This window comes from Leopardus geoffroyi, chromosome A1 (assembly GCF_018350155.1).
Source record: "Leopardus geoffroyi isolate Oge1 chromosome A1, O.geoffroyi_Oge1_pat1.0, whole genome shotgun sequence".
NCBI lineage: Eukaryota > Metazoa > Chordata > Mammalia > Carnivora > Felidae > Leopardus > Leopardus geoffroyi.
In genome coordinates this window covers 196,245,071-196,260,816 of record NC_059326.1, presented here as the reverse complement: position 1 = coordinate 196,260,816, position 15,746 = coordinate 196,245,071, and the positions used below count along the sequence as shown (strand labels likewise).

The 15,746-nt window shown below is 52.8% G+C and overlaps 1 protein-coding gene across 3 annotated transcripts in view; it reads left to right on the top strand.

Annotated features, from left to right (window-relative positions):
* NDST1 (N-deacetylase and N-sulfotransferase 1) overlaps positions 1 to 15,746 on the top strand; it is a 62,976-nt gene that overhangs the window by 32,970 nt on the left and 14,260 nt on the right. For all 3 annotated transcript variants that reach the window (XM_045437130.1, XM_045437132.1, XM_045437133.1), the window contains exons 3-9: positions 4,848 to 5,342; positions 8,270 to 8,357; positions 9,526 to 9,680; positions 10,355 to 10,540; positions 12,410 to 12,538; positions 13,600 to 13,782; positions 14,894 to 14,990. In XM_045437130.1, coding sequence (XP_045293086.1) covers positions 4,848 to 5,342; positions 8,270 to 8,357; positions 9,526 to 9,680; positions 10,355 to 10,540; positions 12,410 to 12,538; positions 13,600 to 13,782; positions 14,894 to 14,990 — 1,333 coding nt within the window. The remainder of the gene's footprint in view (positions 1 to 4,847; positions 5,343 to 8,269; positions 8,358 to 9,525; positions 9,681 to 10,354; positions 10,541 to 12,409; positions 12,539 to 13,599; positions 13,783 to 14,893; positions 14,991 to 15,746) is intronic.

Below are 15,746 nucleotides of genomic sequence, written 5' to 3'. Positions count from 1 at the left end.
AAGCCCTTTATTTCAAAGAGCAGCCTCTAGGAAACACTGGCCTGGTTTATGGCTTTACAGTGGCATAACCTCAGGCTCCCTTCATTGTCTGATTTTTCTTTTCCCCTGGACTCTTCCATTCCCTGCCATGAACTTCATTAAGTTTGATTCAGAGCCCCAGGGCTGGAAAACATCTCGATGGCTGACATTTATTGAGTGCTCACCCAGAACCATGCCCTGTCCATGTGCTTTATGTGAATGAACTCATATAACACTCACCAAACGATCCTCTAAGGGGGGTGGATAGCATCCTGATTTAAGAGAAAAGGCAACTGAGGCAAAGAGGGGTGAAGAAATGTGACTACCCTCATCTCTCTAATAAGTACAGATCGAGGATTTGAACCCAGACAGTCTGACTGTAGAGGCTTTAGTCTTAACCACACTGTGATGGGTCCAGGGCCCCAAATGCCATTTATGTAGTAGAAATTACATCAGCGCACAGAACTCCCACAGTCTCTGGGGACCAGGCAGTGAGCACAGTTGGTGTGCCAGTGCTTGGATGCTGTCTTACCCCAGTTCTTTGCTGCACAGAAGGTGAACATGAGGCCCCGGGGAGCAGGGACACGCTCACATTCTTACTGTGGGGTCACTGGAAAGTCCAGTCTTCGTGGTCTTCCTACCATGTTGTGTAAGACAAGACCCCTGCTTGGTCTCAGGTAGAGGCCTGGGACTTTCTGCTCAAATGGAGCCCTCTGGTGGTCAGGTTCCATCTTTTGGCTCTTTCCACAGTACAAGTGGGTTTGCATTGGGTTTGCAAACCCAGAGGGTTTGTGAACCCGAGGTCTGGAGACTCTCCCTTTCTAATTCCCACTGGTGCTGGATTCCCAGGTCCGTGTAAGAGTAGGAGCTGGAAAGTCCAGACCCTGCTTCAAATCTTTCTGTCACTTTTAAGCAGAGCGACCTCAGGCAGGATATTCAACCCGTCTGTAAAGCGGGACCTATCACGGCACCCGCGTCACTGGGCCATGTCGAAGATGACAGCGGGTGGCACCGTCTGCCACCCAGTAAGTGGCAGCTGCTGTGCCTTACCATCTCCTTGTTCAACAAGCACAGCTGGTGGTCACCTTTGTCTGTCTTGTGGCTCTGACTTGTGCCCCTAGGAGATCCTTGAGGATGGGAGCCCTGGTTCCTGCCATTGTCATAGCTCAACCTCATGACTCCAGGGGCCCTGGGGCTGACCACATCCTGGCAGAGGATTGACAAGGGCTACCCAGCCTCTTTTATCACACACCTACTATGTGCCACACTGACCTCATTGCTTTGCCGGCTATACCGTGTGCAATTCTCACAACCACCCTGTGAAGGAGGCACTTCATTTTCAGGTAAGAAACAGGCTCAGCAAGTGAAATGGCTGCCTAAAGTAACAGAGCGAAGTAAGTCAGGGCCAAGATTGACAACCACACTCATGCCTTCCCACCCAGCCACAGGTGAGTATGTCAGAGCAAACAGACCGACAGATGTGAGGACCGGAGACGTGCAGAAGTGGTACCTTGGGAACCTTGGGCGTCCCAAAGTTATCCAGCTAGTTACCATCAGAGTCTGACTCCCAGGTCAGGGCCCTTCCTCCCTCTACCTGGATGATTCCACTGGGAGATTTGGTGTCTCCTGAGTGGGTCCTCAGTGCTGAGGAACAGGAGGGGTTCCCCTCTGGTGGGCAGAGGCCTACAGTATGGGCCAGTCCCTGTGATGCCGAGGCTTGCTCTCCATTCCTTTCATTGCCCACTGGGGTGGACGATCAGCAACTTGGCTTTCTCGCTTCCTCAGTCTCCCAACTGGGCAGCTGGCTGAGCTGCCAGCGCCTGGCTATCAGCTCAGGAACAGGGCTTTGAAATGGGATCCCCCAGTGCCTGTGGTCCAGTGTGGCCTCCCAGGCCACAGCAGGTGACGGATAGGGCCTGAAATGTCACCGGGCCCCACTGCCTTTGCTCCCACATGGCCCAAGTAGTTTGGCCAGTGCTGGCTCAGGGGTCCTGGGGACCTGGGGCTGGGCGGAGTGGCCTGTCAGGATGGGACTCTGCGTTGGGTCTCAGCACTCCAGGTTGGCTCAGGACAGGGTGTGGGCAGGTACTCCTGGTATGTGGAGAATTGAATGCAGGTCCTTTATCGCATTTTACAAGGCCAGAACCTTGCAGAGCCTTTCTGGGAATTAGAAAAAAGCACTTCTGCATGGTGGATATTAGCAAAAGAAACCCTCAGGGGAGAGGCAGCTCCACCTGGGGCATGGGCTCAGTCCTCACCTGAATATCCCTGTACAGTGCTCCCCTGGCCAGCGCTCCTGGGTGGTCTTCCCTATGGCTCTACCTTCCTCTCTAGCCTCATTTGGCGTCCTTTTGCTTTGCCCCACCCACCCCACTCATTCTCCACACAGCAGCCAGATGGATCTTTTTAAAATGCAAATTGGAACCTGTCATCCCTCTGTTTGAAACCCTTTGATAGAGTCTTTGATGGCTTCCACTGCCGCTTCCAGCCTCCAGGGTCCTCAGATCTGGCCCCAGCCGACCTTCCTGTCTCATTGCCTCCTCTCCCTCTTGATCACCCTGCTGGCCTCTTGCTCTTCCTTGAGTCCTCTCCTTCCTCAGGGCCTTTGCACTTGCCATTCTTTGAATGTAGCCCAGCTTTCCCACTGGTTGATACTTACTCATTCTTTTTTTATTTTTTTAATTTTTTTTTAATGTTTTATTTATTTTTGAGACAGGGAGAGACAGAGCATGAACAGGGGAGGGTCAGAGAGAGGGAGACACAGAATCTGAAACAGGCTCCAGGCTCTGAGCTGTCAGCACAGAGCCCAGCGCTGGGCTCGAACTCACGGACCGAGAGATCATGACCTGAGCTGAAGTCGGCCGCTTAACTGACTGAGCCACCCAGGCGCCCCAAAGTTACTCATTCTTTAAACCTCGGTTCAAAAGTCCCTTCTCTGGGAAGTCTTCCTTGAGCCAGCTGACTGTGGCCAGTTACGGACTCTTCCAGAACTATGAACTTCTATGTAGGATGTGCCACACTGAAGCTTTATCCTTACTTCTGCGATTTTGGTTGCTGTCTCTCTTCCCTGCTTGACTTGAAGGTTTGTGAGGGCGAAGAGCCATGTCTGTTTTTCCTCACTGTATCCCTCACTTAACATAGTACCTGGCACAGTGAACAGTTATGGAATAACAAATGAAACCCACACTGAAAAACTGTCATGTGCCAGGTACTAGGGATCTGTCTGTTCCTTTTTATTCTATTTACTCGTTTATTAAAGTTTATTTATTTTCAAAGAGACAGAGAGAGTGAGAGCAGCGGAGGGGCAGAGAAAGAGGGAGAATCTCAAGCAGGCTGCACACTGTCGGCACAGAGCCTGGCACGGGCCTCGAACTCTCGAACTGTGAGGTCAAGACCTGAGCCAAAATCAAGAGTTGTACACCTAACCAGCTGAGCCACCCAGGCGCCCCTCCTTTTTATTCTTTTTAAAAATCCAATTAACTCCTCAAGCACGTGTTTGCTCTCACTGGGTATTAAGCCTTGTTTTGGGCACCAGGGATCCAAAGGTGGAAATAATGTAGCTCCTGGCTTTGAGAGGGCAGGCTGGTGAGACAGAGACCCTAAACAGATAATGCAACAACCAAGGTGAAAGTGCTGCGTATGAGGCTCTAACCTGGTTCCAGGGAGGCCAGTGCAAAGAGGGCATTTGCACTGGGTTTTGAAGGATGAACAGGAGTTCGTCTGGCCAAGAATACCGAATGGAACTGGCACAGGGACAAGGACGAACTGTACCATGTGCAGAAGCAGGTGGCTGGAAAGGGGAGGGATGGCGTGTGAGTCTTGGGAAGAGGAGAGGGGGTGCCGTGGGTACTGTCTGCAGATCCCAGGCAGCTGGGCAGCACCAGGCCCTGGGAGAAGAAGCTGGACTCCTGTGAAGGGGGGGCCTCGGGTGCTAGGTGCATACGGAGGGTTGGGAACGCTATGGGGCAGGGTGTCTTTGCGCCTGCACCCCCAGCAGACGCCTCCTCTTTGGTCTCATCTACGTTGGCAATCCAAGATTTCTCCTGAGTGAAGGATTGTGTGGCACAAGCCAGTTTGGAAACCCCAGGCAGAGGAGTCTGGTGGCCAGTTGTGTGTGGGCTCCAGGGGCAGATCATCTGGCTGGGTCATTGTGACAACTCCTGCCCCTGTGTGACTGAGGGCAGCACCCCCTCGAAGCCTCAGTGTCCCCACCCATGAAGTGGGATAATAAAGCCTCCCGAGGCTGGTATGAGGACTGAATGAGCAATTGGTGATGCTGCTGGCCCCGTCCCGAGCACTTTGCCAGAATCATCCTCGACCCCTCCATGAGGTACTCACCGTTGCTGGCCACACTTTACAGCAGAGGACACGGAGGCACAGAGAGGTTACCTAACTTGCCCGCGGCCAGGCCGTCCGGTGGCAGAGTCTGGGCTCTCGACTGCTAGACTTCTCTCTGTGTGATTTTGCCCAAGTTACATAGACCCTCTGGACCTTAGTCTCCTCATCTGTAAGATGCAAACGACAGCGACCCCTCCGTCGTGGGGTCACTATGAGGATTGACAGCACCTGCCTGCCAAGTGCATGAACTGGATTCCTGGCTTTGGTGAGCACATCCTGCGTGTTAGCCAGTATGTTATCGTGATGGGTGGAGCCGGGTTTGCATAGCTCGGTTAGCACAGGGCCAGGGATAGTCTAAGGCCTTCATGGATGTTAGAGAATACTGTTGACGCTACTGTTATCCCTGAGCTGAGATCCCGCGGGCCCCTGGGGCTTCTGGATCTGACGGCTCTGCTACCCCTCTCTCCCCCCTCTCCCCCCCACCCCCACAGGCCAACGAGAACAGCCTGCTGAGTGCGCAGCTCAAAGGTTTCCCCCTGTTCCTGCACTCAAACCTGGGCCTGAAGGACTGCAGCATCAACCCCAAGTCCCCGCTGCTCTATGTGACACGGCCCAGCGAGGTGGAGAAGGGCGTGCTGCCCGGCGAGGACTGGACCGTGTTCCAGTCCAACCACTCCACCTACGAGCCTGTGCTGCTGGCCAAGACGCGCTCCTCCGAGTCCATCCCGCACCTGGGCGCGGACGCCGGCCTGCACGCCGCTCTGCATGCCACCGTGGTCCAGGACCTGGGCCTCCATGACGGCATCCAGCGCGTGCTGTTTGGCAACAACCTCAACTTCTGGCTGCACAAGCTCGTCTTTGTCGACGCCGTGGCCTTCCTCACCGGCAAGCGCCTCTCCCTGCCTCTGGACCGCTACATCCTGGTGGACATCGACGACATCTTTGTGGGCAAGGAGGGCACACGCATGAAGGTGGAGGACGTGAAGGTATGGCCGGGGGTGCCAGACACGTAGGGCAGGGCCTCGCCGCCTTCGGACCTTGGGATGCCCCAGCATGATGTCGCCGTCTCTGTCTCCCCCCAGTGCTGTTGATCCCCCTCCCTCGGCCAGCTGGTTTTATTAATTGTTTTACTGGACGAAAGTGTCCCTGAAAATTATATTGAAGCATGGGGCAGAGAGGAATTTTGCATCTGGGGTGTGGAACTCAGAAATGCGCCTGTGGAGGGAGAGACCCGGTCACTGAAGCACTGGGCTGGGAACTGGGCTGGGTTGTTTCTCTGCCTTTGAATCCAGACCTGATTTTTCACTCTCAGAAATGTTGATGTCAGTATGAGAGCTTCCACGAAACTTTTCAAACAAGAATTAGAGCTTGAATCATACACAAGGCATAGTTTAACTGAGGTCTGTATAAATAGTGCAATGCATGTGTTTATTTCAAAAAGCGTTTACCAAACAAAACCGTATGTAAAAGCATTTTGCAAGCCATGAAATTTTACACACATGCATCACTACTCAAGAGAAGCCTCCAAATCAAGACCATTAAGCTAGCTTTAAAATGCAGTTTCCATCCACTCTCTATTTTACTCAGTTCTTTGCAAAGGAAACGATCCCTAGTGTAAATGGGGAAATCAGTGCCGGTTGCCATAAATAGAGGGCAAGCACAACAGTAGAGCCAAGGAAAACAAAACCAGGGGATTAAACTCTACCGAGATACTGCTGCCTGCTGACCCGGTCCTCCTTTACGAGATTAGCACCAAACCCAGACTTCCCTTTGATGTTAGGACTGCAAAAGACACTGCTCAGAGGAGTGCTTTCCTTCCACGTGAGTCCGCATGTGGGCGCTGTGCTCCCTGTCATCCTGCAGTCACCGCTGGGGTCGGTCAGGGGCGTGGGGGGAAGGCCGGGGGAGCATTGGTCCTCCTGCCTGGGTCAGAGGCAAACGCTCTCCTCTTCCTTACACCTCCAGAGGAGAAGAACCCAGTGAATGGTGTTGGGGATCTGGTGCTGTCTGGGGAGTCAAGATCAATTTGACCCTAAACTGACTGGCACACCTGGGCAGTCCTGTCCGGCATCTGGGCCCCGGTGGTGAACTGACAAGAGGGGTGGATGGGAGGTTGTCAGGCTGTTTTCTGGCACCCCGGGGGGTTCACGGAGGGGCATGTGCAGACAGGCCAGGCTCTCAGAGCCTTTCTGGCTCCCATCTCGTGGGACAGGGCAGTCTTTGATCTGCTTTGCACATTTGCTTCTGAGATACCACTTCTTCAAGGGCGGTCCTGTTGAAAGAAAGTGCTAAGATGATTCCTGTTGAGCCTTCCAGCTCTGAGGTTTCATGCGATGCCATAACCCACTTCCAACAGAGTAGATCGTGTGGTTTTCTACTTAGGATGCCCTTCTACTCTCTCCTGGTATGACCACAGTCTTGGCTGCCTGTCCAGGGGAGTTCCTGGGACTGGTTCAGGGTTGATCCCTTGAGGATACCAGGCTACCGGGCTCGCCGTGTCACCCATGAGCCCTGAGTGGCCCTACTTGGTTCTCACTTTCCCCATTTTTACAGTGAGAGGGATGATAGCAGTTTGGAGCCATTTCTGTCGAAGAATACTAAGAGAGACACCCTCTTCTGTGGGCTCGGCTCAGTGCGGACTGCAAAGTGCTTCGCCAGCCGGGGTCCCATTTGCCTTAAACATCCTTGTGAGTCTGAAAGGCAGAGGTTTTCTCCCTCCCCGGTCCCTTAATCCCAAGCACAGGCTACAACTAAGCCTTTCTTTTAGAGACATGAATGTCGCCTCATGAACTTGTACTGGCTGTGCAGTGCAATTTAAATGATACCAACGGCAGCTGCTTATTCAGGGTTTGGCAAGTGCCAAGCTCTGTGCTTAGCTCTCTCTGTGTATTGCCTCCTCTGATCCTCATAGCAGCCCTGTGAGGTGGGTATTATTGTAAGTCGCATTTTACAGAGGAGGGCACTAAGGCTCAGAGAGGTGAAGTCACTTGCCCAAGGCCGCACAGCAAGAGTGGGCACATCCATCAGGTAGTGCATGGCCTTGGAGGATGCCGGTGGTGGCCCCCGGAGGGCCAGGACTTCCAGTTTGCAAAGTATCCTGACAGCAGGCGCTTGTGGGTTTCTTAACAGCCTTGTGCATTGTGCAGGGTGGGGACTTTCGGAGTCCTGACTCCAGAGGACAAGCGTGTGTTTGTTCCCCAGCGTCAGCTTCCCTTCATTGACTTGCCAAGTGTGGGGTGTGCCATGCATGGGGACATTGCATTGCTGGGTACACAGTACATCTTTGGAAAAGTCATGATCCTCTGACATCAGCCTTGCATTTACTGAGAGAAATCCTCCACGTTTGACAGGCAAAAATAGGAGGCTCACGGTGGCAGTGACCACAGACCCGGCGATGCCACCACTTCACTTACCAAAACGTCTAGCAGTCTTACACGCAGTATGTCACTTAGTCATCCCAAGAGCCCCATCAGGAAGATATTATTGTCTCCATTTCACACTTGGGGAAACTGAGGCCTGGAGCAGTTACAAAGTTTTCTCAAGGACACAGAACAGAGCCAGGCTAGAGTCACGTCTTCTCTCGCCAGAGGCCCGGTGGCCCGGCACAGGGCTGGCTTTGTGGCTGTGGGACCCCACACTCAGAAGGGGCCTGTACAAGGTCAATGCTCTGCTATTGCTAAAATGCTCTGCTATTGACCTAAAATATCCAGTGCCTTCTGGATATTTTAAATAATTTTGGAGCAAGAATCCCACATTTTGATTTTTTTTTTTTTTTTTTTTTTTTTTTTTTGCTGGGCCCTCCAAATTTTGCATCCGGTCCTGCAACAGCAGGATCTTTCTGGGCCATCAGGGGGAAGAAGAGAGAACTCCTGGCTTGCCCCTCACCCGCTCCTTCCTCCCTTGCCTGTCCTAGGCCCTGTTTGATACGCAGAATGAACTACGCACGCACATCCCAAACTTCACCTTCAACCTGGGCTACTCAGGGAAATTCTTCCACACAGGTAAGTGGGCCTGGCTCTGCCCCCACGAGCAACTTCCAGGGGCCCTCAGCATCTATGTCCTTGGAGTGCAGCAGGTGGCTGCCATGCCCACATTGGGGCCACATTTGACCCTTGTGCCCCCCACCCCTATCCAGCAGCCCACAGAGCAGTCACAGCCCCAGGCAGAGGGCATTTGGGGGCAACAATAATACAATAGCCCCACTCCTCCCTCCCTGCCCCTCAGGCTGTGCTGTCTTTTGGGGACGTCTTCTCCCTCTTCTCTCCCCCTTACCTCCGTCTTTTAAAATTATTTGTCCTATGGCTGCTTAAAAAAGTAATTGGTTGAATTTTAAGAACATTACAGAAATATATAGTATACAAAGTGAGAATGTCCTATAATTGTGCCCACCCCAAAGATGGCCTTTGGCATTTTATTTTCAAGTCTTAAGTGTTGAGGTTGAGGGTGTAGGTTGCCTGATTCATGCCTTCCCTCTTCTTTTGGGCTTCCCCCAGTTCCTCAAACGCTGACCTTCTGGGCTGGGCAAGAGAGAAAGACCCCTGAGATGTCTTCTGCAGTACATATTTTCTATAGCTGCCTTCTGCTTGGGCAGAAGCAATGTGGACAGTCTCTCTTGAATTCTAGGAAAAACCCTAATACTCCACAGTTCTGGGGGGCAGGGGGCAGGGGGAGTGTGCAACAGGGTCCCAAAACCAAATAGGGTTGTCTGTATGCATTTTTCGTATTCTCAGCCCTCAACATATCAGAGGTAGTCGTAGCAATATGCATGAGGCGGGATTAGACATCCTGTACATGTTTAAAGAGCTCCGATCATTAAGTAAAAGGCAAATGCCAAATGGCCCGCTAGGAAAACAGGATCAGAGCAGGCATGTTAGAACTAGGAGAAACCATCGCGATCATTGCCTGTGAACCATGGATTGCGCACATGGGGCCCAAGGGCGCCGAGAGGAGAAGGACTTGGCCAAAGTCACGCACTGAGTGAAGTCTACACTCTAGAATGCAGGGCCCTGGACTGGGGCTCTGTCTGCTCCCGTGCTGTAGCTCAGGTAACTCTCCCAAGCAGCCCTCTTGGGTGGGCTTGGACTGCGTATGCCCATCTGCGGGCACCAGCTCGGGATGGAGAACCTTATGGGGGTGGGCTGGGCCGAGCTGCCTGTGCTCTGACTCTAGGTACTGATGCCGAGGACGCTGGGGACGATTTGCTGCTGTCGTATGTGAAGGAGTTCTGGTGGTTCCCCCACATGTGGAGTCACATGCAGCCCCACCTTTTCCACAACCAGTCGGTGCTGGCCGAGCAGATGGCCCTGAACAAGAAGTTCGCTGTCGTGAGTAAGATTCCCTACAGGGCGGAGCTGGGCGGGCTAGGGGCTGGGCTGGGGGTCTGGACTGCTGGCCTCTCACTGCTTGCGCAGTTCCGTCTGACAGCATTTTATTAGTATCTTTATAGCCACTGTCTTTCTGAAGCCTCACAGAGACCCCAAGAGGTGGTTCTCGATATTCTCAATTTTAGATTAGAAACCGACGCTCAGGGAGGCCACACAGCAGCTAGGAGGAGGTCCCATCAGGACTTGAACCCAGGCCTGTTTGTTTCCTGAGCCCAAGCTCTTCAGGCCAGAGTGGAAGGCTCAGGAAAGCTGGAGCTGGTGCTCAGGGAAGAGGGAACAAAGCCCAGGTACGGGCTTAGCCTGGGCCCACCAGCCAGTCAGAGGCCAAGACTGGCAGGAAATGGATTTGTCCTTGCTCCTCACTCCTGGGAGCTGGAGGGCAAGAACTCTGGGCTGAGAGTTAAGGGTCCCAGCTTGATCAGTCCCTCACTCCGAGACTCTGGGCACATCCCTTTCCTCCCTGAGCCTCAGCTTTCCCATCTGTACTTGAAAGGCTTGGACCCACTACCCTGCCGTTCTAGCCTCTGATTGCTCTCTCCCATTCGGAAAGGGAAAATAAGACCCAGTGGGGAAGGAACCCCATGTTCACCCTGCCTTGGCCCTCCTCCCCCCAGGAGCATGGCATCCCCACAGACATGGGCTATGCCGTGGCGCCCCACCACTCGGGTGTGTACCCTGTGCACGTGCAGCTGTACGAGGCCTGGAAGCAGGTGTGGAGTATCCGCGTGACCAGCACGGAGGAGTACCCCCACCTGAAGCCGGCCCGCTACCGCCGTGGCTTCATCCACAACGGCATCATGGTGAGTGGGCCCCCCGAGGCCCGTGGGGCAGGTGCACATGCATTGTCCGGAGAAGCGTGGCTTTGGTGCACTGGTTAGGGGTTTCAGGCCAGGTTCTGCTGCCCCCTCTGGTAGCCAAGGCTCTCGATCCCAGGGAAGGTAGGCTGCCAGTCTGGCCTTTCGTGAGCTCCTTCTTAGCTTTTGTGATAGGGGATCAGGGGATGAACATTTTTAAAAGGGACCTCTGGTAAGGACTGGGAACAGGCCTCTCTCATTCATTTGCTCATTTTTTAAAAATTTTTAAAAAATGTTTGTTTATTCTTGAGACAGAGAGAGACATAGCATGAACGGAGAGGGTCAGAGAGAGAGGGAGACACAGAATCTGAAGCAGGCTCCAGGCTCCGAGCTGTCAGCACAGAGCCCGACGTGGGGCTCGAACTCACAGACCGCGAGATCATGACCTGAGCCGAAGTCGGAGGCTTAACCGACTGAGCCACCCAGGCGCCCCTCATTTGTTTGCTCATTTAAACATTTTTCATGAACTCTTCTGTCTCTGTCCCTTTTCTAGGCACTGGGGATGCAGAAGTGTACAAAACCAACAAAAGTCCCTGCCCTTGTAGACCTGACATTCTAGTGGCAGGAGGTAGACAGTGTGCTCATAAGTGTGTAACGTGGGTAATGTATGGTCAGATGGTGATGGGGCCATGGAGAAGAGCCAAGCAGGGAAGAGAGAGAGGGAGTGCCAGAGGAGAGGAGAAGCTAATTGAAATAAAGTGACTAGGGAGGGCCCTCCTAGGAGTGAGCCATGCTGCCATATGAAGAAAAGCATTCAAGGGAGAGAAAAACGTGCAAAAGCCCTGGGGTGGCTTGTGCTGGGTGAATTTGAGGACCAACTAGGAGGCCAGTATGGCTGGAGGGGAGCAAGTGAGGGGGAGATAAGGTCGGAGAGGTGATGGGCCCGATTGTGTAGGGCCTCATAAGGCCATTGGATGGACATTAGCTTTTTTTCTGAGATGGGAAGGTTTGCATGGGGCGGTGTTATGATCAGACTCCTGTTTTAAAAAGATTTCCATTGTTCTGGTCCCTATGAGTTGCAGAGACTTCAGGAGACAAAGTGGAAAGCAGGGAGACACTTGGGGACCACTGCAGTCTTCCAGATGAGATAGTGGTGGCTCGGACCAGGGTGCAAAGTCAGGATGCAATCAGATTCTGGACTTATCTGGAAAGTCAGAGCCAACAGGATCTGCTAATGGGTTGGATGTAAGATGTGGGAGGGAGAGATGCGTCAAGGATGACTCCGGGGTTTTTGGCCCTAGACGCTGGAAAGCTGAATTGTCAACAGTCCAAATGGGGCATATGTGGGAAGGCCAGATTCATGCTTCCATCTGTCCGTCCATTTATCCATCCATCCATCCATCCATCCATCCATCCACTGACCTCTGGATACCAGGCATTCATATTTTCTCTGGGGATGAGGTGGTGACCACCTGACAGGCGAGTTTCCTCCTCTCTTGGAGTCCAGTTTCATGAGAGGAGACAGAGACTCGGCAGTGAAACCAGTGCGGGGCTGGGCGCACTCCCAGGCAGGTTCTTGAGCTCTTGAGGGGGTTGCAGGTGTGACCTAAAGGGGACCCTCTCTGGACAGATGTTCTCACTCGCCTGTCTCCATTACTTTTGGGTCTGCTCATTTTGTTAACGGAGAATAGCATGAAGTGTGTAAAATGGCACAGGCCCGTGGCCTTTGGGGGAGAAGGCCCCCAAGAGTGGGGGCTGTGTGGTCACACAAGAGACTGCCTTTTCTGAGGAGACACCTGGCCGTTCTCCTGAGGAAGGGTCCTCTGCCGCCATCCGTGCCTGGAGATGCCATAGCTCTCCCCTTCCCCATCCCAGGTCCTCCCGCGGCAGACCTGCGGCCTCTTCACGCACACCATCTTCTACAATGAGTACCCTGGTGGCTCCAGCGAGCTGGACAAGATCATCAACGGGGGCGAGCTCTTTCTCACCGTGCTCCTCAATCCTGTGAGTGCTCCGTAGCCCTTGGCTGGTGGTGAGGGGAGCGGCTGCCGGATGGCGTGTCTGCCACCGAGGCTGGCTTTCCTGGGCCTCGAGAGGAGGGGGTGGAAGCAGGTATGAGGGTCAGGAGTCGGGAAACCCACTCTGCGACCCTGGCTCTGTCCCCGCTCTGCAGCATGACCTTGGGAAGGCAATCCGAGTTGTCTTTTTTTTTTTTTTTTCCCTTTCATAATCTTGTACTTCGAGGCAGTAGTGTTAGAATTTTTGTCTACGTTCTCCTTCCGGTCTTTGTATGTATAAATACACGAATGTTGTATATTAATATACATAGTCAATCATGAATCTACAAACTACGTATGTGTGTAATACATATGTAAAACACATGTGTAAAATATGATACATATATTTTGAACTGTTCAGCTGAACTTTCTGGCCCTCTCTTTCCTTACCTATAAAATGGAAATAACCATCCTGTAGATTAAGTGGTAGTTGTATTCGGCTTTACGGGGTAACCGAGTACTCCTTGTTTTCCATGAACACTCCACAAAAAAATTTGAAAGAACACCCAGTGACTGCGCAGTAGGTCAGCTTCCCGTTTCAGGGTTATAGAAGTTGGTGGTCAGTCAGACCTGGATTCACCTGGTTGTGCCTCAGCCAAGGTCACACCGCGAGTTTCTTTTTTTTAAATTTTTTTTTTTTCAACGTTTATTTATTTTTGGGACAGAGAGAGACAGAGCATGAACGGGGGAGGGTCAGAGAGAGAGAGGGAGACACAGAATCGGAAACAGGCTCCAGGCTCTGAGCCATCATGAGCCATCAGCCCAGAGCCTGACGCGGGGCTCGAACTCACGGACCGTGAGATCGTGACCTGACTGAAGTCGGACGCTTAACCGACTGCGCCACCCAGGCGCCCCAACACCGCGAGTTTCTTAATGGCGCCAGTACACCTCGGACTGGTCGCAGCTTCGGTCTGCGAGCCGCAGCAAGACGGGAAGAGTCAGAAGTGGGGTGGAGGTGCCTCAGGTGCTGACCAGCCCCTGCCTCCCGCCTCCCCTCCCCTGGAGCAGATCAGCATTTTCATGACGCACCTGTCCAACTATGGGAATGACCGCCTGGGCCTGTACACCTTCAAGCACCTGGTGCGCTTCCTGCACTCCTGGACCAACCTCCGGCTGCAGACGCTGCCCCCCGTGCAGCTGGCACAGAAGTACTTCCAGATCTTCTCCGAGGAGAAGGACCCGCTCTGGCAGGTGGGCGGGGTGGTGGCCCAGGTGTCCTGTCGCAGAGACAGAATGCCCGCCACTCACAGGCACTCACTCCAGACACGGGCTTGGCCCCCACACCCTCGTACTCTCTCTCAAGTGCCAACTCAGGCGCACACTTGCTCACCAGCATGGGCACGCTTGCTTGCTCTCACGCACACGCGTGTACACACCTCGCACACAGACCCACGTGCATGCACACTCATGCACACCTTCTGAAAAAGCATTACAAAACTGTAAAGGAACACAGTGTAGATCAAGTGGGGGTCAAAGCAACTGCCTGACCTAGTTAGGCTTTTTTTTTTTTTTTTAACATTTTACTTTTAAGTAATCTCCACACCCAATATGGGGCTTGAACTCAAAACCCTGAGATCAAGAGTCACATGCTCTATCAAATGAGCCAAGCAGGTGCCCCGTGTCCTGCTTAGACTCTTAGATAGTCCTTTATGCCCCTTCTCATGCTCATAGGCTCTGTACCACAGGAAAGGGGACTGATGGGAAGGTTTTGCGGGGGCAGCTCTTGGGGACGTAGGCCCCTGGGGGTTGTGAAAATCCAGACACAGAAGCTAAGCTGGAATTGATGGCGGTCTCATGGTTCAGACCAGAGGTCAACAAACCATGACTCATGGGCCAAATCTGGCCTGAAGTCTGTTTTTGTAAATAAAGTTTTATTGAAATCCATCTACACCCATTCTTGTAAGTACTGCCTATGGCTGCTTTCATGCTGCAGCAACAGAGTTGAGTAGTTGTGACAGAGACCAGATAGTACTCAAGGTTAAAATAGTTACTAACCACTTACCAATAGATTTACTAAACTCTGTAGAAAAAGTTTGCTGACCCCTGGTTCAGACACAGCTCATCCAGTTAAATTCAATAAGTGCTCATGAGCTCCTGCTACGTGCCCTGCACTGGGCTGAACTAGGGCTAACCGGAAGTGGTCCCTGCCTGCTCACAGCTCAGTGTCCTGAGCTGGGGATGTGACAAGGACACGTGTAGTTACTCTACCTGGCAGCACTGTAACAGCCACATATCCATGTGCAAGGAGAGTCCATTCATTGGGTTTGGGGCCCCCCTAACATTCCCTCCACTGTTGTTTTAGGACCCCTGTGAGGATAAACGCCACAAAGACATCTGGTCTAAGGAGAAGACATGTGACCGCTTCCCAAAGCTCCTCATCATTGGCCCCCAGAAAACAGGCAAGTTTCCCTCCTCTTGGCCGGTGTCCCCCACTGCCTGCTATCTCAGCCACAGAATTTGGGGGACCGCCGTGCCCTGACTCCACTCCCAAGCCATCTTCCCCCTCTTTCCCAGGAAGTGGGAGTGAAGTTGGGATGAACACGAACTGCCTGTCAGTATGGAAGTGGGGAGGGGGTGGAGGATGGGCGTGGAATTTTCCTACCTGTCCTGAACCACCGCCTCAAGGAGCTCTCTCTGCGCCTTCCTCGGAGTCTCTGAGTCTAGGCAGAGAAGCCCAGATCAGCCGTTCTGCAAATTTGAGCAATGGCAGGAAAAACTGGTTCAGTACAAAGAGGACTGGCATCAATTAGTCATGTCTGCCAGAGGCGCAAGGGGGAGAAGCACTGTATGGTTGCTAAGTCTTTGCCAACAAACACACTCTGAGGCATGAATAGGCCCTCCCATGTTATAGATCAAAACACCTGAGGCTCAGGGAAGCTAAGTGACCCCCCCCTCCCCTGACACATTCAGTTAGGAAATGACGGATTCAAGTCTTGAATCCTTACCTCTATGACCCCCGAAGCTTCTACTCTTAACGAAACCCTATAGTCTCCTTCTCTTTCAAGATGTCTCCTCCTAGCGTATAAACCATATAGACTCACACACAGGAAAGGAATGAGCTCTCTGAAGGAGGGAGTAGGTCCTGTACAGTCAAGTGGGCAAGAGAGTATGAGTGAGGGAAGGGCACCCAGAAGAAAAGGCATTTGAGCCAAATT